The sequence below is a fragment of the Castor canadensis genome, chromosome 5 (assembly GCF_047511655.1).
Source record: "Castor canadensis chromosome 5, mCasCan1.hap1v2, whole genome shotgun sequence".
NCBI lineage: Eukaryota > Metazoa > Chordata > Mammalia > Rodentia > Castoridae > Castor > Castor canadensis.
In genome coordinates, this window is record NC_133390.1 from 124,012,520 (window position 1) to 124,037,304 (window position 24,785).

Genomic DNA, 24,785 nt, shown 5'->3' on the forward strand with positions numbered 1-24,785 from the left:
TTAATAAGTGTGCATGACAGAGACAGAGACATTTGAGACAGAGACAGAGAGACTCTTGTTATGTTGTCCAGCTGGTCTTGAACATCTGGGCTCAAGTGACATTCCTGCCTCAGACTTCCAAGGAACTGGGACTATAGGTGAGCACTACTGCTTCTGCTAAGTTACACTGATGTTTGCATCCTCAAAGCAGGTGTTCTAGATGCATCCTTCTATTTCCTATTAGGGTGGCTGTAGGTGGGGAATGTTTTCAAGCCAACTGCTCCCCTAATTATGTCAGTAGAAATTGTAGAGATTGGGGGTGAGGATGAGTATATGGCCAAATAATTATATAACTATGGTTCCTTGACCAGTTAGGATAGACACCACTAGAGCATCCATCACAACCAGCCTCTCAGTGTCATTATTATCCCATCACAGCTAACAGCTTGCTCTCCATGCCATAAATCCCCAAATGGAAGCATAATTCTTAAGGGCCCTTTCATATCCTCTGTTACTCTCTTTTGATCCAAGATTTTTTTTTTCTTTTCTGACACTTCTGGTTACTTCTGCTTTTGAGATTTAACTGGTGAATAGAGAGCAACTTAGGAAAGAAAGGCTAAAAAGCACCTGCTCTGGAATGAGGGATATTTACTTTTGAAACTTTGTTTGGCTATTTGCTAACTCCAATCTCAGAGGTCTCATTATGTTTTGTGAGGATCAAAACATAATGCACACAAAGTGCTAAGACAATGATTAAAATTTCCTCCTTTTTTTCCTCTGTTTCACTCACTCTGTGTGTTTGCAAATGTGTAGGTCCATATGACATATCTATCATAGAATGAACTGTGCTATGCATGATACAATATGACTGTATGATATATGCATCATATATACATATCTATTTATGTATAACTGCCCTATTTTTATTGAAAATTTTCCTTAAACTTTTGTCTTCTAAGAGTCTACTCATGTCTCTCTTATTCCCAAGAGGCACATAGATTTCTGAGAAATCTGTCACTAGATGATTTCTAAAGGAAGAGCAGAGTTGAGGAAAACTGTCATTATCCACAGATCTAGATGAATCATACTTTATTATGACAAAAATGTAAAAGTTTATACATATATGTATTTGCATATTTATATAAACTTACATGTGTATACCGTCAAGCTTTTAACATTTCCTATATGTGTAAATATTTTCTTGAGTGATTGGATTAGTGTAACACTAGAGAAAAAGAAACCAAGAAACTTACAGAGTTCTTATTTTTTTTGTCTATAGAAAGAGCTGTGGCTAGTGAACAAGCTAAACACTTGTACAGTGGTATTTATACTTAATTACTGAGATGCCCTTAAAGCAAAATTTACCTGTTAGTGTTAACCCATCAACTGTCTCCCTTTTGTGATACTTGGTATTTCTCCTTTACAAAGAGGTGACCCTGATCTTTGTTTATTTTTTTAAATTTAATTTTAAAAAATCATTTTCTAAAATAATATCAACCATTTTGCTTTTATTTTGGTAGATGGTCAAAAATACACTTTTCAAACTTATGATTCTTTATTTTTGGACCTATTCTTCACTATCTCTGTCAGATATTTCCAATTGATATCTGGTAGGTATTTGCAGTAAAATACTGTTGGACCTACAAGGAAAGAAACAATTTCCTTCTGGCCTATCAATCTCATCAATATTCAGTATTCATCCTGATTCACAGATCTACCACCTTGGTGATCTTTTCCTCTAAATTTCACCATCAGTTGTTTTCTGTAATAGGCATAAAGAAATTTGTGAATTAATTCCAAGTCTTTTCTTTCAGTGGCTTCTCTTTTTATAGCATTTTGCTTGTTATTGGGGAAAGTACAATAATACACTTTAAAAGTTGACAGTTTAGAACAGGGCTTGGGCAAACTAGCATGCCAAACCTACCTACTGCCTATTTTTTTTTAATAAAGTTTTATTGGCACTCAGTTAGTACTCATTCTTTTCAGATTGTTTATTGTGCATTTTGTGCTATAATGACAGATTTGAATAGTGGCTACTTACACTGTAAGGCTGAAAGCTTGAATAATATTTACTCTCTGGCCTGTTAAAGACAAAAGTTTGCCAAATTCTAGTTTAATCAATTGTAGAAAATGTGTGTGTGATAGTGTAATACATAAGTGCATGCATAAATACACATTATAATGCTTTTGAACTTAAGTATACCTGCACATAAAAACAAAAAAAAAAGATTTAAGCTCCAAAATTATGTGATAAATTATATTTTATTATTCACATATGAATAATAAAAAAAGAAAAAAAAACCAAAATTATGTGATGATAAAAACAAAGGAGTAGAAATGTTAGAAGCTGGATAATATTTCACAGAATGTTTGAGAATTAGTATAATGTTTATAGCAAGAAGTGAGCAGAGGCAGTTCTTTCCATAATCATCCTCTGAGTATCTGCTAACATATTCTAATAGATGGAAAGTTAACCCCGGGTGGGAATCTGTCACATCTGTGCCTTCTACGAGATCTAGTACAGTGCTTTGCACATAGGAAGTTGATAATAAACTCTTGGTATTTGGCTGTCTGAAGAAGGACTGGCACAGCAGTACTGAAGAGATGACTTCCGGCAGGAATCTTGGGAAGACAACTGCAATTGAAGGTTTACGGCCGATTTGGTAGTTCATGGGTGATGATTACCATTTGTTTCTAAGAGTAATTCGTTGCTTAATCCTCTGTCATCAGTGTATGATGATTTTCATGGCTGGTGGAGAGTACATTGTTTACCTCAGAAAGAAAACTCCTAATTATGTCTGCCCTTCGAAGTAGGAATTCAATAAATGGTACTGATATTAGAATGAGCTAAACACTCAGGGCAACTATTCATGTACTTTGCTCTGTACTGTACCATGGGGACAGTAATTTTATGGAATTTTCCACTAATAAACCACTTATGTCTTTGGCCAGTGGGAATTAATCTTTGGACATTGGACCTAATTAAATCAGCTCATCACCTCGACCTTATACTAATAACTTTGGTGATAGCCAGGAGCGTTCTGCGGTCTCACTCCATCCATTTGCATGGTTTCAGTTTCCGATGACTCCTAGATCTCCAGTTCAGTGCTTCCTACTGAATTCCAGACCCACAGACAGATCCAAAAATATCATGGTTTTTGTGTTTTCAGAAGGGCTGCTTTCCTTGTTAAATTAGCATTCTCCCTAAGGCAGGACCTGTGTCTTTCTCCTGGTTGTAGTCCTAGCCTTTATACAATACCTTCCCCCTTGTGGTCACTCATTATGTGAGTGTTTAATGAATTAATAGATAGATAATTCGTATGCAGCACTATTTACTAGAAATGGGTCCAGGAGCAGAGATAAGATTATTAACTTCTACCCAGCATTATTCATAGTCTAGCATTGAAATTCCTCTTAAAACAGGTAAACTAGCTTACCTCTTGATGTGAAGCTATCAAAAGACTTGTAAGAATCATCCTCCCATTCATTTTATTGTCCATTTTGGGAAAGCAGTCCATTCCTGTCTCAGTCACTCTGGGGCTATTGAGCTGTCCTCTAGGGATGCTGTATGTGACTTTAAATTCCAACACACTCATGCAAGAACAGTAGTGTGTTGGGATCATTGAATGTGCACCGAGCCAGGAATTAGTTGTAAAGGGACTTTTAGTGTAGAAAAGAAAAATAAGGATTGGAATTAGTTACTCAGATATAAAGAAATTAGCCTCTGCTAGGTTGGCTTTCTCTTCTGTGCTTTCTTTTTTTTCATTTATGAAGTAAGAATGATAGGAGTGAGAGAAGAAAGAAAAAGGGAAGGAGGAAAGGAGAGAAGGCTCTTATAAATTCTAGTTTCCAAGAAAGGTTATATGTTGTTTATTATTTTAAAAAAAATAAGAAATGGCGTTGGGGATATAGCTCAGTGGTACTTCATTACCATTTACAAGGTCCTGGGTTCAATTCTAAGCACTGCAAGAAAAAAAAAGTAACCTTTAAATATTGATCAAAAAGAGCAATGCTGGACGTATCATAATACCTGACTTCAAACTATCCTACAGAGGCATAGCAATAAAAACAGCATGGTACTGGCACAAAAACAGATATGAAAACCAGTGGAACAGAATAGAAGACCTAGATATGCATCCATGCAGCCACTTGGATCTGATTTTTGACAAAACACCGAAAACATATGATGCAGAAAAGACAGCCTCTTCAACAAATGTTGCTGGGAAAACTGGATATATATGCATGCAAAAAACTGAAAGTAGGTCCATATCTTTCATCCTGTATAAGTGTCAACTCAAAGTGGATTAAAGAACTTAATTACAAAATCTGAAACTTTGAAGTTAGTGCAGGAAAGAGCAGCGAATATAATGGAATTAATAGGCATAGGCAATGACTTCCTAAGCAGAACTCAAATGGGTCAGCAACTAACAGAAAGGATTGACAAATGAGACTACATGAAATTAAACAGCTTTTGCACAACAAATTTGGTCACCAAACTGAAGAGGCTGCCCCATAGAATGGTTGACACTAAAGGGAGGTCACATACAAGAGAGGGAGTATAAAAGAAGTCAGTTAAGAAGCTGAATATGGTTGATGTACTTCCTATACAAGAATAAATACAGAATTTTTAAACCTATTGAAATCACCATAAGAAGGGGACTAAGGTAGAAAGTAGAAAAATAAAAGAATGAACCAATTGGGGTTATAATACATATGTACATGGAAATATCACAAGAAAACTCCCTGTATAGCTATATTAAACAAACAAAAATGTCATTTTTTTCTTTTACAAAATTGTAGAACAGGAGGGCAGAACAGGCCCTCTCTGGGGGGTTTGTACCAGTGTTGGGGGGAGGATGTGGGGAAAGGGTATAAGAGGGTGAATATGGTGCAAATACTGTGCATACATGTATATAAATGGAAAAATGAGACATGTTCAAACTATTCCAGGAATGAGGGATAGGAGATAAAGGAGAATGATGGAGCAGGTAGATTCAAGTATGATATATTGTAAGAACTTTTGTAAATGCCACAATGTACTCCCAGCACAGCAATAAAAAAGTAACCTTTGAATTCAACAATAATTACTAGTAACATCAAATGAATAGAAGACACTAAATGTTTTAATTTATATCCTCTAGTGAAAAATTATTTGAGGTAGGTTCAAATGTACAAGTAACTTAACTGCTACTCAAGTGGATAGGATATATTATCAAAGTTTTGAGGGGGTAAGAAGAGCCAGCTCTGGTTACAGCAGTTAGTTCTTAGAATCTGTATTCAGAACCACTTTCCCAACTGTTTTTTTTTTTTTCCAAAATGTTTTAATGGAAAATCATCTAAGTGCCAGATCCTCTCATGTGCCTTTTTTTATTTTAATCTCCACAGTAACTCTAGGAGCTAAGATTTTCCAGTGAGAGGGAAGGGTCGCATTGTGGAAAGACTTATTCAAGATTTTGTAAGGGCAAACTGGCAACGCCAAAATTCATGGCCAGGCTTTTGGGTTTTAAGTCCTATGTTGTCTCCATCCTGAAAGTACCCACCTAATTGTTTCCTAAGTGTCAGAACAGCAATTGTGAGAATTTAAAGTTGCCTCTCCGTTTACATTCATGCCAGGAACCCCTTTTCCCGTCCTTCAAACACTGTAATTGTAATAATTAGGATATCACAGGGGATAGAGCTTCTTCCTGCTCTGTCCTAAGAGACACTAATAAATCATTGAGTGGTGGTTCCCAATTTCCAGTGTCCAAGTCAGGCTACCTTGTCTGACAGATGCAGGTGACAGTCACTTGGCATGACCTAGCTAGTCTAGGATAGTGTGTTAGGGTCTACATGAGTGCAGCATGACTTGCTGGGGTCCTGAAAATGTCTAGGAGAGCATGCAGAAAATTCTATCACATTCCACTGTTTGAAATATTGAAGGTTGACAAGAAAAATAAAACCAAGTGCCTGGAAACACCATGTTTTATGACTGTTTTACAAAAAGGGCTTCTGATAAGCAAAGCTTGCTCAGATACTTTATGCTTACATGTCATAAAACAAGCGATGTTAGAAAAATAAAGACAGTCTTGCCAGGGAACAACAATAACAATAAGAAAAAAGCCTCCCTTTCCTCAGAGAAGCAAATCCGCTGAGCCCAAGCAAGGGATTCATCTCTGAGGAATGTTACAAAGGAAAAATATGTCAAAGAGAATACATGTTTTCTGTTCCTTGGGGCAGGGTATGTGTGAAGAACTTAAAAGTTTCTACCCATTTCCTTGTGCAGCCTCCTTCCTTTTCTGTGCCATCATTTAGATCCCTTCAAAAGGACTTGTTTGAAAGAAGCTTCTTATGCCATCCGGCTGTTTCTCTCTCCTCTCTCCAGCCTTTGTAAATGAACAAAGTAACCACTTGTCCTACACAGGGTGCAGAGAGGTTTGGCGTGGGTTTTACTGCCCATTCAGGCTTCCCATTCAGCTAGTGGTAAGTGAAACCACACTGTGCGAATCCTTCGCTTGGGGCTTGGGGTGGGAAGGGACCTTTGAAAAACCTATTGAAACTCTGAGAGCTGTTGGGTAGAAACTGTTCTTTTTTAGACTTCCTTTTTGGCAATATGGGAAATAAACACATGCAGTACATCATTTAGCCTCTCTGTGAACCCATTTTAACATTTGCTTACCAAAAAGTCCATTATGGGAACATAGAAAATTTGTGTACGTACGTGTCTGTATGTGTTATGTTTCTATGCATGTCTATACACATGTGCATATAAACATTATCTAATTCTACTGTATGATGTTTGTAAGTGCTTGCAAAAATAAAACTAACAATGGGAGGAAAGAATAATACAAAAATGTGTAGGTGTGGATAAATTTTACAACACTATTTTAAGAGAAGCTAGATATGCATAACATATTTTTAAATAATTATTTAAAATAAATTTGTTGGTTGGCTTTCTCACATATACTTTGTAGTACTTCATACCAACAATCAGACCTGCAATGTAATGTCACTATTTATGAGTGATGTTTGGTTCATACATTTTATTTTTACTGATATAATTCTGGCTTTTAGAAGTGAAACAACTTGAAAATTTTCAATGAGTGCCTAAGGTAAAGTGATCTGGAAATGCTGATTTATAATAAAAAGTCAAAGAAGAAGGACAATACTATATTTTAAAGTGGAAAACGGTCCCTATATGAGCAAAAGGGAGGATACCAGTGTTAGAAGAGAAGTCCACTAAATTAGTGAGGGCAAAATGAGAGTCTCACAGGAGTCCTAGCCAGCATGTTACAGGCTTTATGGGAACTGGAAAGCCTGTAATTTCTTCCTCTACCTGAGCCGCATGGTGTCTCAAGTGTGCTTCTTTCTTTGTATTTGCTCCTTTCACTTTGTCTAGTAAGTGGTCATTTAATTCCAATTCCTACTTAAGATTACCTAAGCAGAAAAGAAGAACTTATTATCTGAGCACAGGAATATCTTACGGGACTCAGGATCAGTAGTGCAAGAAACTGGAGCCCAAAACTAAGATATTCAGTATTGACACCGTCCTTCCATCTCCTCTGAGCAAGATCCTTGCTGGTCTGTTACTGTCTGTGCTTTCTCTTCCTCTCTCTCATTTTACTCCATTCAAACCATAAAACTTCAGTCTTCCCTTTACAATATTTCTTAGCTCAGGTCCCCAAAAGAGATTTATGCTTTGTAAGCACATATGATGGGGGGTGCTGCAGCAGGAGCTGGGGGGAAAGTAGCAGGATTGCTATGGCAAGGGAAACATGTCCATTACAATGATTGCTACCAGACTCTTGCTCTGTTAGTTCAGGCATAGTTTCCATATATGTTAATAGTTTTTACTATAAAAGACATAAATTCCTCTTAAGACTAACTTTACCAGTATTTTAAGTTACCATTGTAATATACTTAAAAGAATTTCATTGTAAATTTACTATTTCTAGAATTATCTTGCAATTTCCTTCTGCTGAGGACGTTCACTGATAGTAATAGCAACTTTTTATTTTCCAGTAGTGGATATTGAACCTTGGGCATTGTATATACTATGCAATCACTCAACCATTGGGCTACCCACCTGGCCCAGTAACAGCAACATTTAAAGGACACAAATGTGGATGATTTGGGTTGGTTGTTGCATCATCACTGATAATTGAATTTGAGTTAACTTTCGAGTGATATTATATGATGATCATGTTATAAACAATGGTGCTATTCTATATATAACAGTGAGTGTTCTCATGCCTCTAGCTCCTCACACTAATCTTGTGCTTTTTTGGATTGTTGACTTTCTCTTTAAATTTATATCAACATATGCCTATAAATATTTCACTCTTAATCTGTCTTTGACATAGAGTATTTGGTTCATTTGTGATCTTTATTTGACGACAATCTGTTAGTCACATAATCAACCCTGGTTCCATATACTTGATACGTTTAATCTTTAGCTCTGTATCCTTATTACCTGTGTATCTTTAGGCAAGTTACTTAACCTCTGCACATTCCAGTTTCTTCATCAGGAGAAAGTGGGCAATAACAGCTATAGTAAGCCCACCTTATTGGCAAGTTTATTACACATGATTTTAACCAAGGGCCATAAAAAATTGCCATGTTTGCTTTCTGCAGTTCAGTTGATGCCTAGACGTTCTCAGTCAGTCATGTTATCTTCTTCAGTTGTGTTGAAATCATTGTGTTATCTGCTAAGTGTTTCCCTGCCCTTCATTTTGTGAAAATCTGCCTCCCACAAAACAAATGGGGCTCCCAAACCAAGGTAACAGTGAATGTGCTTAACTGAAGTGATAAAGTGACAATTTTTGAGATTTGTTGAAATGTAGCATGTCTTTAGTGAAAGATGTGTGGCATTCTGGGAAAAATGAATCAAGTATCCACAGTATAGTACTGAACTCTGTATATCCTGAGCATGCACAGGCTTTCTACACATGTTCTCCTTGGATCCAGGTACCCTCAATAGCAAGGGTCTTCTATACTTCATTTGGAGAGCTCTGGGCACTCAGTGCATGAAAGACCCATAGCATCAAATGTACAGTTAACATTGCTGTTGATATTAACACCACTGAGCATACTACCCTAGAGAAGTAGTGTGGAACTTCCCTATCCCCACATTCCCCCATCTCCTTTGATTTTAACTGCAACTGTGATGGACAGTTCTGAATCATCTAGCACTTGACAGCATTCTACCTGTTTTTACCTGTGTGTCCTTCCATTTTCTACCCCATGCTTTCTCTGGTGTCCAAAGAGTTCATTCTCCATGTTCCAACACAGTTTGGAAGTCCTGGTGGTAATAATCTTGAAGGTAATCCTTTTGTATGGCAAATTTTGCTTCCCTATATCTCTGTGGACAATTCTAGGATTGTATTTTGAACCCTTTGTGGAGATCTCAGCAGAGTTCAGTGCCTTGAACCTTTAGTGGTATTTTAAGTTACCTTTGCAATCCCAATAACACACATTTTTGTGTTACTTTCTCCTTTTCTTTCCTAGTCTTTGTTTCTTCTCTCCTGCTTTCTTTTTGTAATTATCTCTCTCCTCCTCCCCTTAGACACAAATACATTTAAAAAAAAAAACCCCAATTCTGCACTTATCTTAGCATCTGCTTTAGGAAGAACCTAAACTAAGTCAACATTACAGTAGAATATTAGAGAGTATGAATTCTGGAGTCTCCGCCCAGAATTGAATCTCAACTTACCTGCAAGGCAGTTCTATGATCTTAATTTTTAAACTACCTAATTTCCTTTTGCCCCCATTTTTTCATATATAATATACACATAACAATAGTAACTACCTCTTAATATTGTTGTGAGGAATATATGAGTCACTACAGTGAAAACAGAAAGCACTTGAGACAGTATCTGATAGGATGTGCGAGAGTTAGCTTTTAAGTCTCCACAGCACTCACTCAGTTGTAAGTAGGAGTCTCCTGGTGTTGATCATTCCCTTCTTCCTCACTGCATTATTTTTCTGAGTGCAACTTCCTTCTTCCTTTTCGCTAGTGCTGACTGAATAACAGAACAGCACCTGTCCCCTGGAGCTCTGTAATTTCTGGAAGGAGGCAGCAGGGCTTTTCTTTTGTGTGGAGCTTCAGTTTTTTTCCTCCAACAGCCCCGACCCCTGATCTGTTGGTAGACATTGGGGGATGCTGCCAGTTCTTGGCTATTCAGGAGATCTTTATCCAGACCCTTAGCTCTTCCTTCTGGCTGCCTGCCTTTTGGCTGTTGGATGCTCTTTGGCATTGCTCCCAGAGGATGTGCCAAGGAGAGAAAGGACAGTGGAACTCAGACTAGACAATTAGGGAGCCTAGAAAATTAGGATTTTTTTTTTTGGATCACCAGACTTCCAGGTTCTGAGTCATTTCTTTCTACTCATTATTATCATTGAAAATTTATCTAGTATACTGCTTTTGCAATAGCAGCACATTAAGATATAATAAAAAAGCACAGATCTCAAAGGTTCAATTTCATGAGTTTGGGCAAATGTATGCATTCATGTAATAGCCACCCAAAATAAGATAGCAAACATTTCTACTATTATAGAAAACTAATTAATTTCTCTCAACTCCCCTAGCAATCGCTTTCTGATTTATTTCAGTTATTATATATATATATATATATATACATACACACATATATACATATATATATACATACACACATATATACATATATATTTTTTAATCTTGGATCTCATATAAGTAAAATCAAACACACACATTTTTTGTTCTTATCTTCTTCTATTTGGCATTATTTTGAGATTCAACCTTGTTGTTGTGCATTAAAATTTTGTTCTTGATAGCTGAATAGTATGAATATAGTTCAAATTTTAAAATCCATTCTTTTATTGGTTGTGTATGGATACTTTCCAATTTAAGACTATTATGAATGAAGCTACTATTCACATTCTTATAAAATCCTTTTGTGTTTATATATTTTCTTTTGGGCAAATAATTGGGGGCAAAATTTTTGGGTCATATGAAAAAAGTATGACTCATTTTATTAAAAATAAGAAACAACTATCAAACAGTTTTCCAAAGCAGTTGTGCCATTTTACTCCCTACAATACAATACAACCCTCCCTACAATGAGGAGGGTTCCAGGTTCACAATAACCTACCAACATTTACAGTTGATAGTCTTTTTAGTTTTAACCATGCTAGTATGAGCTAGAGTGGTGCTTTCACCTTATTTTATGTTTTCCTGATGACTAAGGATCTTGAGCAGCTTTTTGAAGGCTTATTGGTTGTCCCAATATATTCGTTTGTGCATTGTCCTTTCAAGTCTCTAATGACAAATCTGGCCAATTTGACCAATGTTTTTGAGCCCTTGCTCTCAAAGGAAGAATGTGACTTCCAAAGGAAGAATGTGACTGTCTGGATTTCTATGGCACATGCCAAGAATATCAGGGAGTCAACCATTTAGTAGAAGACACTGTTCTATGGAAAGGACCAAATACAGAGAACAGGAAAATAAGACAGGTTCTATCTGAGAGTTGGTACCTGTGTGTGTGTGTGTGTGTGTGTGTGTGTGTAAGGAAAGGGTCAAGGAAGCAAAATGTAGTAGAAATATTATTTACTTATGTATGAAAATGAAAAAATAAGACATGTTGAAACTATTCCAGGAATGGAGGAAGAGGGGATAAAGGAGAATGATGGAAGGTGGGAATTCAACTATGATATATTGTAAGAACTTTTGTAAATGTTACAATTTTACCTGCATTGCAACAATAATATGATAAAATAACAATAAAAAAGAAAAGACCAAATAAATACCCTTACCATGTCAGTCTAGATAAAATCAGAAAGAATCTCAAATGAGAGTTTAAGAAGTTTCCATTTTGTCTCTCTAATGGTGGAAAGGCAATGAATATTTTTCAGCAAGGAGTAACACAATGAAAGCAGGATTTTAGAAAGTCTAAATCTAGTGTGTTGCAGAAGGTCAATCAAGGTTTAAGGTAGAAGGTTCTCGTTTCAGTTTTAGTGGCTCTGATGTAACGATTGAAAATCTTAACAGTGGGTTCTGATAAAGGATATGGAAAGGACAAACTAGAGACAAACTAGGAGAGAGGTTGGATTGTTAAATTATATGTGAGTCATCTTCTTAGAAGTAATACTTAAAGCTTTGATTGTGAGTGAGATCACAAAGGAGGAGAAAAGTTAAAAGGGTTTAAAACACAGAACTAAGGATTAAGCCCTGGAAAAAGATCTAATTTAGAGAGAAAAAAAGAGAAAGAGCAGCGAATAGTGAGAGCAGAAGTACATGAGGGGGATAATGAGGAGGGTGAATCATGATGAAGTTCCTTAGTAGAAAAGACTGTACAGTATCTTCATGTTGTAAACCAGATTGGAGCACTGAGATTTACATAGTGTATGGCACACTATAGAATGTCATAATCACATGCCAAAGTGTATCAGCAATACTGCCGGCTCTGTGAGAGCGGGAAGGACAAGGGCATAAACCAGTGGCATCAGAAGGTGTACCCTGGGATGAAAGGACATTTATGAAATTGAAGTATCACTGTTGATATCACTGCTAAAGCATAACCCATAACTCATTTCTGAAAGATGGAGTCACATTAGTCTCATGTGACTGCAATAAATTTGTTGGTGGGCTCATTTCTTCTCTGACATGATTGTATAAATGGTACAAAGAACTGGGGCATTTATATTAAAGCAGTTGCCGTTCTTCAAACCAATCAGAAATACATATCCCAATTTTTTAAAAGTCCACTGTTAACTTCTCAACACAGGTCTGTGGTACTGAGATGTGCAGTTGTGTACACTTCTCATTGCTGCATCTGCACTTTTTTTTTTTACAAAAACTTGAACTCAGGGCAATTGAGCCACTCCACCAGCCCTCTTTTGTGATGGGTTTTTTTGAGATAGGGTCTCATGAACTATTTTGCCTGGGCTCACTTTGGACCATGATCCTCCTACGTAGGTAGGATTACAGGCGTGAGCCATGAGTGCCTGGCTATCATTAACTTTTGAAACATGTGGATTACACGTGTGGTTATAAGTTGATGAGGGGAGAGGGTGGGGAAGGATAAATAACCAGATAAATTTTGTTACCTCTACACAGCTGTGTTTTCTAGTTTAGGGTTTAAATATTTTAAATTGTTAACTACCTTTCAATCATTGACTTAAATTTTCTTTTCCTTTTCCAAGTAATTTTGACATATTTTGAGAGAAATGACCCTACCTACAGTGTTTGAATTGCTGAGGTGTGGTTATCCCAAGATGCTAAAATCTGTCCTCAGAAAAGTTGTTCTTTAAGTATGTAATGATATCAGATCCTAGCCCAATGGAAAACACAACTTTGGATAAAAGTTTCTTCCCCACTGGGTTTCCTGAATATAATAGCAATGCGATTAGCACATTTTCCCAGTGATTGAGTTGGCGTGTACCCATCGATTTATAAATAGAATTTATTGTGAAAGTTACTGAGCTGCTGGGATAAGCGGCTCTTGCAATTTGATGATAGAAAGTGCTCTCTGAAAAGAAACTATTATATGCCTTCTGTGCTGTGGCCATCTGAGGACAAAGGACAGAAGATACAAGTGAGTTTTGTTTTCAGTAAATTCTACCCTATATACAGTTATGAACAACCAGATATACTTAACATTTAGCAAACTGATATTTTACTATTATTTCATTTTCAATTACACTGATAGAGTAGGTTAGGGGTAAATGGAAATTTCAAGTCCTTAGCATTTTGATGTCTTTAGGCAGTAAAATGGTGACCCGTAGGAGTATCCAGATTTCTGCTAATGTCTCCCCAGGAGAGCCATAGATCATGGAAGACCATTTCGAGTTTGGCACCAATCTGTGCCTCAATCTAATCCAGGTAAATTAAGACTTTAATTTATTGCAGTCACATGAGACTGATGTTGAATTTCTAAAGTATACACTGGGATGAAAGGACATTTATGAAATTGAAAGTATCTCTGTTGGTATCACTGCTAAAGCATAATCCATAACTCATTTCTGAAAGATGGAGTTGCATGTTGCAACTAGAAAAAAACTGTTTTCAATGAGATCAATTTCAGTGGGGCTTTGTGCTTTGTGATCCAGGCAACATTGTAATAGTGAGTAAACATTTTTATCTTAATCAGAACAGTATTTAATGCTTCCTCTTAAGCCATCAGCCATTTCCCTAGTCAGCTGAGTCCTCTGCCATGCTCATACATGAGAATGCATGCTGCTATATATAGCTTGCTGGGTTTTGTACAGAGCTGTCTTTACATTGCTTTTCTTTCTTCTTCACAGTCTAGCTCCACAGTGAGAGCATACCAAACTAGTAAGTCCCGAGTGACCATGAGCCCTGGCTTCAGTTCCCAATGGAACAGCAGCCAACCAGCCTGGAATGCATACTCCTTTCCAAGAACAAGCTTGCATTACCAGTCCCATGCCAGCTATACCTACTGTACTGGACACCCTGCTGTAAGTATCCATTTTTCTGTGTTTAGTGAATTGGATGCTCTATATAGGCATATTTTAAATTTAGAATAGCCATCTCTGTTAATTGGGCTGTCTTTCTAAAGAATATGTACTCCACAAGCAACCAAGAATGTCTTAGGTGTTTAAATGGTGTATGTTTGGGTGGTCTTTGCTGAAAATGGTATTTCATTTAAAGTTATTTCCAGATGATGGAGGTTGGCAGAGTTTTCGGAGTGTTGTGGTGTGGAGACTGAATGTATGCTTGTCTCTGGTTTCATTCTTCTGGCTTCCTCTTGGCTATTGATTATGAATTTAGTTGGTTACTTTTGTGTTGGCAGAAGGAATCTTTCAAAAAGGAAAGGAATCAGTGGATTCTGGATGACTCCACTTTCATCAATAATCTTGTAAATATATTTGTACAGATATAAATGTATGGAAATATTTTCCAGTTTCTATTATACAGAGCTCTGAGATTGTTGATATAAATGACTCAAAGGGTGGGAGAAATAAATGTGTAGTTGGGGAAAAATGAAGTTGTGGAAACTTAGGATCTTTTAGCATACAATACTTATTTCTTCCAATATGATTTTTTTGTGTGTGTCTCAATCCAATCTCCATTAACTAAGATTGAAAATTACAATGTTCACACTTGAAAAGGATTGTAATGAATGTTGGTTAGGAAGGTCTCTGCTTGCTGCTAAAAGTCTAAGCACAGGACTTAGAAGTAATGAGAAAGCTTTGAAAGTGAGTCTGCATAATTCTCAGAGTGACTTCCGGAGCTGGGCAGTCACAGTAGACACGGATTCTGCAGCCATTCAGAAGGTCTATTGTAGACTTGAACATTCCCTATCCTATTTACATTTTAAGATTATAGAGTTATACAGTATCCAAGGTTTCCAAATTGAGGGAATGTGCCCCAAATATCATGTTATAATGTCATTTAAATGAATTCAAGGAATTCACTCAAAATGTTAGCATGACTCAAAATGTTAGTATGACTTTGTTCAAAGACAATTTGGATATCACTATTAAAATGTAAATTGCATATACCTTTTGACTCAATAATTAAGCTTTTAACATTTAATTGGACCTATACAAGAATATGTGCACTAAGATGGTATTACCCATAATTTCGAAATAACTTGGAAGAAGAACTTAAATAACTACTATTTATTTTCAGCCACTTTTTCATCAAAAAAAATTTAGTAAGCATTATTATGTCCCAGCATTATTCTTGGTAAAAGAGGCAAGAAAGTCTTCCTCTGATAAGGTTTCTATCCTTGTGATTGGGGAGGCTAGTGATTACACAAATAAATATATAAATAAATAAATAAAGCAAAAAAACAAGAAAAATACATAATAGTGTGAAATACTATGCAGCTATTTAAAACAGGTTTAAGTGATCAAAAAGGATCACTTGGTGACCAAAGTCACTTGGTGACTACTTTGAGATTATATAGCCAGGCAAGTCTTCATCCAGAAGCCAGATTCTATCTGTGATCTGAATGAAAAAGACAGATAACTATGCAGAGTTCAGCAGTGTCCCAAGTACAGGGAACAGTTAGTATGAAAGATCTGAGACAGGATGAGCCTGAGTGTTCAATATACAGAGAAAAAGCCAGTATGATTGGATTCTAGTTAGTAGAGAATAGAAGGAGATAAAATCAGAAAGAAAGGAGCTATAGTGTCCAGCCCTTTGTAATCTAGAGCATGGAGCTGGTGTTTTACTTAAGTGTGATGGGAAATGATTGGAGTGTTTTACGCAAGGAAATCATTGCTGGGTGGTAAACTGCTGGGAGAAGAAAAGAAGGAAAGCACAGAGTTAAACTGGAAAGTATCACACACACACATACACATGTGACTATAAAAAAGATGGACAGTTTTTCTATATCCTTTGATCCATTTGATGTTCAAAATATATGCAATTTGTTTTCATAATAATAAAAAGTTGAACATATTTTGCATAAATTTTTCCTTAGTAACTAGTTCCATGTTTGCTATATCTTATTAGTTTTTCCCTCAGTCATTATTTGCTAAGCCAGAAGATGACAATTATAATTTAATAAAGTATTTTATTCATATTGTTATTGGCCCCAAGATTATCTAAAAGTAGCTGACATTTATTGAGCATTTAATATTTTCTGACCTCTGTACTAAGCACTTTTACATGTATTATATATGCTTTTTTTTCAAAACAGCCCTAAGAAGTATGCATTTTCATCATCATTTTAAGAATTAATGAAATGTAGTTCAGAAAAACTAAGTGTCTTGCCTCAAGTTTATCAGCTAGTACTGGGGCCTGAGATTCTAACCCTGGCCGTCTAGCCTTTGCCAGTGTTCTTATCCACTGTGCTGTACTGCCCTTTGCCATTGGATCTCTGTCTTTATTTCCATCTGAGAGCAATTGCATGATTTTATCCCTCACAAAGCTCTCTATAATTATTTAATTTAAATGGTATGTTATTCTTTAGAGAAGTATTTGTGTTTATACAGTATTTGATTTTAGCTATTGGAGTAAAGATGAAAAATAGGTGCTATTGTACTTTAGAAATCACTGGAAAAATTATAGGTTGTCTAGTCGCTTTTCTGGGTTTTAAAATTCAGCAAATGATTTTCTTGTCAGACCATTGAAAGTAAAGAGAGTCAAGAAAGAAAATAAAGGTTAAAAAATTAGCTAATCCCTAAAAAAGAGTCATAGATGTTACGTGTCTGATTTCAAGGATACTCTCAGGATTAACTTTAAAGTCTATTTGACATTCTTCCATTAATCCTACATTTACACTTCCCTTCAAATTGTCAAATGACATTAAACTCCTGACTCTAAGATCAGGATTCATTTAACTCTACTATTGGTTTGTAAAAGGAGCTATATCATCTGAGTACAATCCAGTGGTTCAATATAGGGAGACTTTGAGAGTTGGGTTAGTATGACAACATGCAAAAACATTGACTGCCTCATAATTTTTACATGGATTTACTTTGAAAGCCAAAGTACTACAGAAATATTTGTGGCTCCAAAAATGTGACAGCAGATTACATAGTGACCATGCAGTGTAGGATGCACAGAGGCTTTAGGATTTAAACACAGAAATGGAATTCTTGTCAGAACAGATTCCCAGTGACTTTCTTGAGTCATTTACTTTAGTGGAGCTGTAAGTGCTCTGCCTACTTTGTGAGATGCTGGTCCTTTTTACAACTCACTAGTTTGATTAAAAATTTCTAGTTCTTTGATTAATTCCCTGGGGATTCAAGAATGTCAACCCATGTGCAATGTTTGTATAGTAAGTACATATGACTCAACTTGCCTCCATTCCCAGCTACTGAGGAATCCTGATATCCCAGGAGTGTCTGGTTGGTTAACTTGAAATAGATAGCTTTGTTTAAAAGGTCATAATTGAACTGAGCAAGCTGTAACTGACCAAGCATAGTCTTAAATTCTTTTTGTACATCAATATATTAGTTTCCTATGACTGATATAACAAAATATCACAAACTTGGGGGTCTGAAAATGACATACATTTATGATCTTACAGTTCTGGAGATTAGAAGTCTGAAATGAATTTCACAAACCTGAAATCAAGGTGTGTACAAAGCTATACTGTTTCATGAAGAAAACCTGTATTTCTTTGCCTTTTAAAGCTCTGGAGCTACATTCCTTGCATATCTTGGCTCATGAGCCCTTTTCTGATCATTAAGGTTGGCAGCATAGCTTCTTCAAATCTATTTCTTTACATTGTCTCTTTGTTTATAATCAGATCTCTCTCCACCTTCCTCTTATAAAGGACATTTGGGATTACATTGAAGGATTTATCCAAATGATCCTGGATAATATCCCCATGGAATGATTCTTAATCTCATATGCAACTTCCTTTTGCCATGTAAAATGACACTTACAGGTTCCAAGGACTGGCTCATGCACATCTTCATGAACACTTCTCCAAGCCTGCCTCAGTCATAATATCCAGTGACTCAATGGGTAAGTAAGTACTTGGTGTTTCCTGAAAGTAATGGGTTTATTTCACTGAGGAAGATAGTGAAAGAGGGATTCTTTAATGACAAAGGACAGAAATAGATACTCTATGGCAATTCAAAATTACCAAAAGTTATAAGCATAAGTTTAATTTCTCTGAAACCCACTGTTTTTCCATGCAAATGAATAAACTATGTCCAGGCATCTAGAACAACTACTTCTACTTGGTATATGAAATAGTGTAAGTAATATTCAAAATGTTCAAGTAGTCTAATAATTTAACTTATAAGTCAAATACTAAATATACAATATTATTTTTAGTATCTAAAGAAGCTGCTTATATAAAATGTAATTTTCTTACCTAGTTATACTATTTGCAGAACATTTCATCATAAAATCATTCTAAGAATTTTAAAATCATATAGTGACTAGTGGGGTGGAGTGATCTTCCATTTGATACTTTTGTTACTAGGGAGATGATATGTACTTTGTAATTTGACATAAAGAATGATATCAGCTTTCCAACTGGGGATCATGTTAATTTCAAAAGAAGTTATTCATTGCCTCCTAATACTAGCTCTCTCCACTCACTTCCCCTCTTGCTATTCCTCTCTTGCTAATGTCTCTTGTCATACCTGAAATCATGCTGTCACTTGGGTAATTCTAGGGAGCCAAAAGAGGGTGAAGGAAAGTGAGAAAGATGAAAAGTGGATGAGGGTGAGCTGATTTTATAGGTTGCCACAACCTGGGGCTTGTTGGTTTTTTTTTTTTTCCTCCAGTAAGAGAGCACACTCTATATTCCAATGAGGCTAATCAGAAGACAGTAGCCAATATGAGGCTGTGATCAGATGGAAACCAGTTAATAAGAGACAAAGCAGAAAGAGGTAAAGAAATTTTTTAAAGTAGTAGTGTGTTGAGATTCATGCCAGTCTGAGATGGATAAGGTTCTACTAAGGCCTTGTCTATCCATCAAGAAAAGAACAAGCAGGTAGGAGAAGGACTGTTGGCAGCATGGTGCTGGATTTCTCTTTAAAATAGTCTGCAAGGAGAAGGTTGAAGGCATGGCATTGTCTTACTGGAGGATTCTTTTTAGTAATTAGGTAGGATTGCAGAAAGTTTCCCTCCTTACAAACTTGTTTACAGAATGCAGGGCCAATTGTCTAAGAGGATTTAAGTAGTGAAATAAAAAAAGGGTTCCTCAAACCTACCAGAGAGCGTATCATCCTATAATGAAGGCATTTCTTTGTATATCCATGGAAACCATCTATATCAATGGCATCCAGCATCCTTAACTGCTGCTTCCTAATTCCAGGCCCTGCTTTTCTCCATGGACAGGGACAAAGAGTTCTTTATGAAAGTTTATAATAGTGATTAGAAGTGATTGCAAATTTCCTTTTTTTCGTATAAGGACTTTTATGCTTCAAGACTACCCACACACTTTGAAAACATGAAGCAAATACTCTGTTGCAGCTCCTCTGATTCTGTGCTTTAACACCTGAGCCAGGAAGATGTCTTGGAATCATAACTTGCTTGTTTGTAGTTTCTAAGGAGAAAATTCCACAAATGTTGGAATTTAGATTATTACCTATTATCCAACTACTTTTATTCTATTTACTAGCATGTATGGAAGATTTTCAATACTTCAGCAATCATTATAACTGGGTGATGGTTTAGTAATAGGCCTACACAAACTTTTGAGATGATGGAAAACTTTTCAAGGAGGACAGACATTAGGGAATTAATGAATTATGTTTTATAAACTGATCTGCCTGATAACTCACCAGTATTCTAATGCTAGGGTTACCATATATCCCAGCGTCCTGGTTTATGCTTATTTTCTAGCATAGTTATTAATAGCGTCCCCTTTCTCTCCCCAAAAGGTTAGAGGATATATTATATAGTGGGCTCCCTAGTACAGCCCATTGCAAAAAATAAAAAAGGAATATTTCTTGCACATAAATCTTATGGTGGTCCGTTGCCTCAGGGTATAAAAACTTCCCAGGAGAGCACCAACAAGGAAATGCCTCATGTAATGATTAATCAGGTACCATAAACCAACGGGGCTTCCAGTCTTTCTTGGCCATGTATGCATCTCTGTGCTAAGGGAGACTATTGTTATCATGGTCTGGAAGTTATGTTCTTTGCAATTATTTAAATTTATAATGATATTTTTAGATAACTTAAAATGTAAGAGAGGGTATGTAATTTTTCAAAATAATTCTAAGAACATCTGAATAGAGCTTACTAACCACTATTCAGTCATAATTTTTCCTAGACTTCTTTTTTCACATCATAGAGGCCACTCAGTGAAAGCAGCTGCTTAGAACTCAGAATTCTGGCTATCCCCAGCCCGTCTCAGCTTCTCTAAAGCATTCATATATCTATTTCATAGTATGCCATGCCTAAGGCATTTTCTCTCAACATGATCCCTGCAAGACTAAATGTACAATGCAGATAATAACATGGTTGTCTTCCTTTGAAGGTGGAATAAAAAACTGTGTTAGGATCTTTTTGCTACTCATAACAGTGTATCCAATTCACAATGGTTTCAAAAGGATAGTTGTATATTAACTATCTTAATAACAAGTCTAGATGTACAGGTGGGTGCATGCTTATATTTGCCAAGGATGACTACAATTATACTACAAACCCCACATGCTTCTTTACACTATGACAGCGTTATTCCCTAGCCAAGAAGTTGTGTCTAAATGTCTTCTTGTTGACTTTGGCTGCCCCTTGTGACTCATTTCTATTGGGTAGAACATGGATGAAGTAATGCTGTATGATTTCTGGATGGAAACTGGAAAAGGGTATCCCATTCCTTTTTTTTTTCTTTTTAAAATCTTAGCTTCTGAATGCTCTCTCAGCTCATTCCCTTTCTGAACCTAGTCACCATTCTGTGAGGAAGTACATGCTATAAGTAGAGACCCCTGCAGGCTCCCTGCCCAGAGGTTTCTACTGAAGTTGGCTCTTGAGGAATCAGACAGTGAGTGAAGAAGCCTTCAGACGAGTCTGTTCCCTTGCTGTGGAACCACTTTCAGGTATTTGTGTCTAACCATGAGAGAGCAGAGAAAAATCATTTCTACTGTGTACTTTCTTGGTCCTCAGAAACTGTGTTCATAACAAAAGGTTGATAGTTTTAAGCTGTTAAACTTGGGATAATTTGTTTTTTCAGCAACAGAAATTAGAATAGACATTTCTAAGTTTCGTACAATAGCTGACCAACATTAAGGAAAGAGGCTCTTTCTTTCTTCTCTGCCATCCTCTATGTGTCAATGGTAGCACCTGTCTTAGGCAAAAGATGAAGTTCACAACTTAAAACATTTCATTTGTATAGAGCAGTTCTTTAAGAAGGAGGGAAGAAAACAGGGACTTTACATAACACCACCGTTTTTTAAACAAACTTAAATTTCTTTATTAATTCATAAAATTGCAATGTTTTGAAATATCTATACATTATAGAAAGGCTAAATCAAACTATCATATGAATTAGTTCACATAGCATTTTTTAAAGTTTTTAATTTTCCTTTTTCTTTTTTTTTTTTTTTTTGGAGTAGATAGTTTATTTCTATCATGACACACTAAGTTTCACCCACAAATGAGGTTCCTGGTTTCTCATTAGTCATTCGGTACCCAGCCAATTAATGCTTACTTCTAATGCAATAAAAGCAATGAAAATTTCATGCAGAGATATATTTTGGTCACATCAAGTTTTGTCTTTGTTCTCACAAAATCAGTTTTCCCTTTTTATCTATAGTATAATTAAAGAATCTCTGAATTTGTACTTAGGAATAGTTACAATTTCAAAAAAAGATGCTATTTGAAATTTTGATAACTTTCTTTTTTTTTTCATTTTTCTTTTATTATTCATATGTGCATACAAGGCTTGGTTCATTTCTCCCCCCTGCCCCCACCCTCTCCCTTACCACCCGCTCCACCCCCTCCCTCTCCCCCCCACCTCAATACCCGGCAGAAACTATTTTGCCCTTATTTCTAATTTTGTTGTAGAGAGAGTATAAGCAATAATAGGAAGGAACAAGGGTTTTTGCTGGTTGAGATAAGGATAGCTATACAGGGCATTGACTCACATTGATTTCCTGTGCATGGGTGTTACCTTCTAGGTTAATTCTTTTTGATCTAACATTTTCTCTAGTACCTGTTCCCCTTTTCCTATTGGCCTCAGTTGCTTTAAGGTATCTGCTTTAGTTTCTCTGCATTAAGGGCAACAAATGCTAGCTAGTTTTTTAGGTGTCTTACCTATCCTCACCCCTTCCTTGTGTGCTCTCACTTTTATCATGTGCTCATAGTCCAATCCCCTTGTTGTGTTTGCCCTTGATCTAATGTCCACATATGAGGGAGAACATACGATTTTTGGTCTTTTGGGCCAGGCTAACCTCACTCAGAATGATGTTCTCCAATTCCATCCATTTACCAGCGAATGATAACACTTCATTCTTCTTCATGGCTGCATAAAATTCCATTGTGTATAGATACCACATTTTCTTAATCCATTTGTCAGTGGTGGGGCATCTTGGCTGTTTCCATAACTTGGCTATTGTGAATAGTGCTGCAATAAACATGGATGTGCAGGTGCCTCTGGAGTAACAGTCTTTTGGGTATATCCCCAAGAGTGGTATTGCTGGATCAAATGGTAGATCGATGTCCAGCTTTTTAAGTAGCCTCCAAATTTTTTTCCAGAGTGGTTGTACTAGTCTACATTCCCACCAACAGTGCAAGAGGCTTCCTTTTTCCCCGCATCCTCGCCAACACCTGTTGTTGGTGGTGTTGCTGATGATGGCTATTCTAACAGGGGTGAAGTGGAATCTTAGTGTGGTTTTAATTTGCATTTCCTTTATTGCTAGAGATGGTGAGCATTTTTTCATGTGTTTTCTGGCCATTTAAATTTCTTCTTTTGAGAAAGTTCTGTTTAGTTCACATGCCCATTTCTTTATTGGCTCATTAGTTTTGGGAGAATTTAGTTTTTTAAGTTCCCTGTATATTCTGGTTATCAGTCCTTTGTCTGATGTATAGTTGGCAAATATTTTCTCCCACTCTGTGGGTGTTCTCTTCAGTTTAGAGACCATTTCTTTTGATGAACAGAAGCTTTTTAGCTTTATGAGGTCCCATTTATCTATGCTATCTCTTAGTTGCTGTGCTGCTGGGGTTTCATTGAGAAAGTTCTTACCTATACCTACTAACTCCAGAGTATTTCCTACTCTTTCTTGTATCAACTTAAGAGTTTGGGGTCTGATATTAAGATCCTTGATCCATTTTGAGTTAATCTTGGTATAGGGTGATATACATGGATCTAGTTTCAGTTTTTTGCAGACTGCTAACCAGTTTTCCCAGCAGTTTTTGTTGAAGAGGCTGCTATTTCTCCATCGTATATTTTTAGCTCCTTTGTCAAAGACAAGTTGCTTATAGTTGTGTGGCTTCATATCTGTATCCTCTATTCTGTTCCACTGGTCTTCATGTCTGTTTTTGTGCCAGTACCATGCTGCTTTTATTGTTATTGCTTTGTAATATAGTTTGAAGTCAGGTATTGTGATACCTCCTGCATTGTTCTTTTGACTGAGTATTGCCTTGGCTATTTGTGGCCTCTTGTGTTTCCATATAAATTTAACAGTAGATTTTTCAATCTCTTTAATGAATGTCATTGGAATTTTCATGGGAATTGCATTAAACATGTAGATTACTTTTGGGAGTCTAGACATTTTTACTATGTTGATTCTACCAATCCATGAGCATGGGAGATCTCTCCACTTTCTATAGTCTTCCTCAATCTCTTTCTTCAGAGGTGTATAGTTTTCCTTGTAGAGGTCTTTCACATCTTTTGTTAGGTTTATGCCTAGGTATTTGATTTTTTTTGAGGCTATTGTAAATGGAATTGTTTTCATATATTCTTTTTCAGTTTGCTCATTGTTAGTGTATAGAAATGCTAATGATTTTTCTATGTTGATTTTTATATCCTGCTACCTTGCTATAGCTATTGATGATGTCTAGAAGCTTCTGAGTAGAGTTTTTTTGGGTCTTTAAGGTATAGGATCATGTCATCTGCAAATAGGGATATTTTGACAGTTTCTTTACCTATTTGTATTCCTTTTATTCCTTCTTCTTGCCTAATTGCTCTGGCTAGGAATTCCAGTACTATGTTGAATAGGAGTGGAGATAGTGGGCATCCTTGTCTGGTTCCTGATTTTAGAGGGAATGGTTTTAGTTTTTCTCCGTTAAGTATAATGCTGGCTGTAGGTTTGTCATATATAGCTTTTATAATGTTGAGGAACTTTCCTTCTATTCCTAGTTTTCTTAGAGCTTTTATCATGAAATGATGTTGGATCTTATCAAAGGCTTTTTCTGCATCTATTGAGATGATGAAGTGGTTTTTGTCTTTGCTTCTGTTAATGTG

At 36.3% G+C, this 24,785-nt stretch overlaps 1 protein-coding gene across 10 annotated transcripts in view; it reads left to right on the forward strand.

Annotated features, from left to right (window-relative positions):
• The window catches only part of Rbms3 (RNA binding motif single stranded interacting protein 3), a 1,393,896-nt gene that overhangs the window by 598,163 nt on the left and 770,948 nt on the right, over positions 1–24,785 (forward strand). For all 10 annotated transcript variants that reach the window (XM_074074015.1, XM_074074014.1, XM_074074016.1 and 7 more), the window contains one exon: positions 14,239–14,412. In XM_074074015.1, the coding sequence (XP_073930116.1) occupies positions 14,239–14,412 (174 nt within the window). The remainder of the gene's footprint in view (positions 1–14,238; positions 14,413–24,785) is intronic.